Source organism: Colletotrichum godetiae (assembly GCF_030913485.1).
Source record: "Colletotrichum godetiae strain CBS 193.32 chromosome Unknown BDP55scaffold_20, whole genome shotgun sequence".
NCBI classification, from domain to species: Eukaryota; Fungi; Ascomycota; class Sordariomycetes; order Glomerellales; family Glomerellaceae; genus Colletotrichum; species Colletotrichum godetiae.
In genome coordinates, this window is record NW_026851268.1 from 529,581 (window position 1) to 530,953 (window position 1,373).

Consider the following 1,373-nt stretch of genomic DNA (forward strand, 5'->3'; position numbering starts at 1 on the left):
CACGGCGGCACACACACAGTCACACACATGCTGTTGCGGGATGAAGATAAGGCATTGGTGCTGTACGCCCGCTTAGCCGCCTGAAGCAACATCGCGTCCTGCAGGGTTGCGGCGCGCGCGATTTTTCACGAGCAGAGGCCCTCGAGGGAGCGTGGGAGGCAGGTGGCCCTGGGAGGGCAACAAACCCGAAAAGGGCTCGTTGCTCCTCGATTGCGACACGGAAGGATTGCGACCCTCGAGCCGAAAAGGCTCAAAGAGGCAACGTCAACAGAGTGCCAAGGAGCCGCAACACGCCGCAACGTAGCACCATGCCCTCGGGTAGCGGTACGGAATAGGGAAAGGAAAGATTGGAAGAGAAACGATTGAAACACTTTATCTTTACCCTCACCGGAAAGCAATCAATAAAACAATATCGAGCCGGAGCTCTCATTGGAAGTTTCACCTTCGGCAGCGAGGGCCACGAAATACTCTCATCCCGTTTGAGCCTTGAAGGCCCATTCAGGCCATTTCGGGGGACCTCGAACGACTCGAACCGTCAATCAACCAGCTCATGATGGACGCTAAGCCGCAGTTGCTTGCGCGGACGCTGGCGTTGCGTGCGCTCCACGGCCGCAAGGCTGCGCGATTGCGCGAGTCTTTTCTGGCATCATGGACAGATAGGGGAAACAATGACTTACGTATCTGGGTACTCAAGATACTGTACCTTGAAGATGACCGCCGACGCCGTCGCAGAAACCAGAAGGCAGAAAATCCTTCCGAGGCTCCCGCTAGGCAATTCGTAGTTAGGAAGGGCTCGCGTCAGTGAGTCCGAGGTTCGGGTCTTTTTAGCTAGACAGGCTGGCAATCCCACGTCCCGTAACTTGCAAGCCACCACCTCGCGGCCCGCCGGGGGGTTTTTTTTTTCTTCTCTTTGCTCTTGCAGCCTCTGTGCCTCTCTGCTGAGTAAGACCCACGTCACGTCTTTGGAGCGGCTGTTCGATAGTCTTCTTTGCTGGCGGGCGGGTGTGGAGGTTTTTGGTCCTAGTATTCGGGGCGAAACCGTTGTGGAGATGACAAACAGTAGCTCGACAGTAGCTTGAACAGATTTCGGCGCTTCTTTGTGCCAGGCAGCAACTGCCATTCTCAAATCAACAATGTCAGACGACGACCCGAGGCGAGGGGAAGGAAAACGAGGTGGCGGCGTCAGGGCGTCTAGCAGCGCGGGTTGGGCTTGCCAAGTTGCCGTGGCTGTTGGACTGACACTGACAACGAGAGCCGCAGTTCGTTCGTAAAGGAGTCGAGCTCGACGACAAATTTAATTGCCTGCTGGTGGCACCGTCCCGAAGGATATACCCGCACGTGTGGAATGAACACGGTGATTTAGAGTGATGGTC

The 1,373-nt window shown here is 56.0% G+C and overlaps 1 protein-coding gene across 1 annotated transcript; it reads right to left on the reverse strand.

Annotated features, from left to right (window-relative positions):
* Window positions 1–498: 498 nt before the first annotated feature.
* On the reverse strand, window positions 499–1,120 carry BDP55DRAFT_631962 (uncharacterized protein; the record flags this gene model as incomplete). Its single annotated transcript, XM_060572350.1, has 2 exons — window positions 499–640; window positions 678–1,120. The coding sequence occupies 2 exons, from the start codon at window positions 1,118–1,120 to the stop codon at window positions 499–501; spliced, it is 585 nt and encodes a 194-aa protein (XP_060429782.1).
* Window positions 1,121–1,373: the final 253 nt, after the last annotated feature.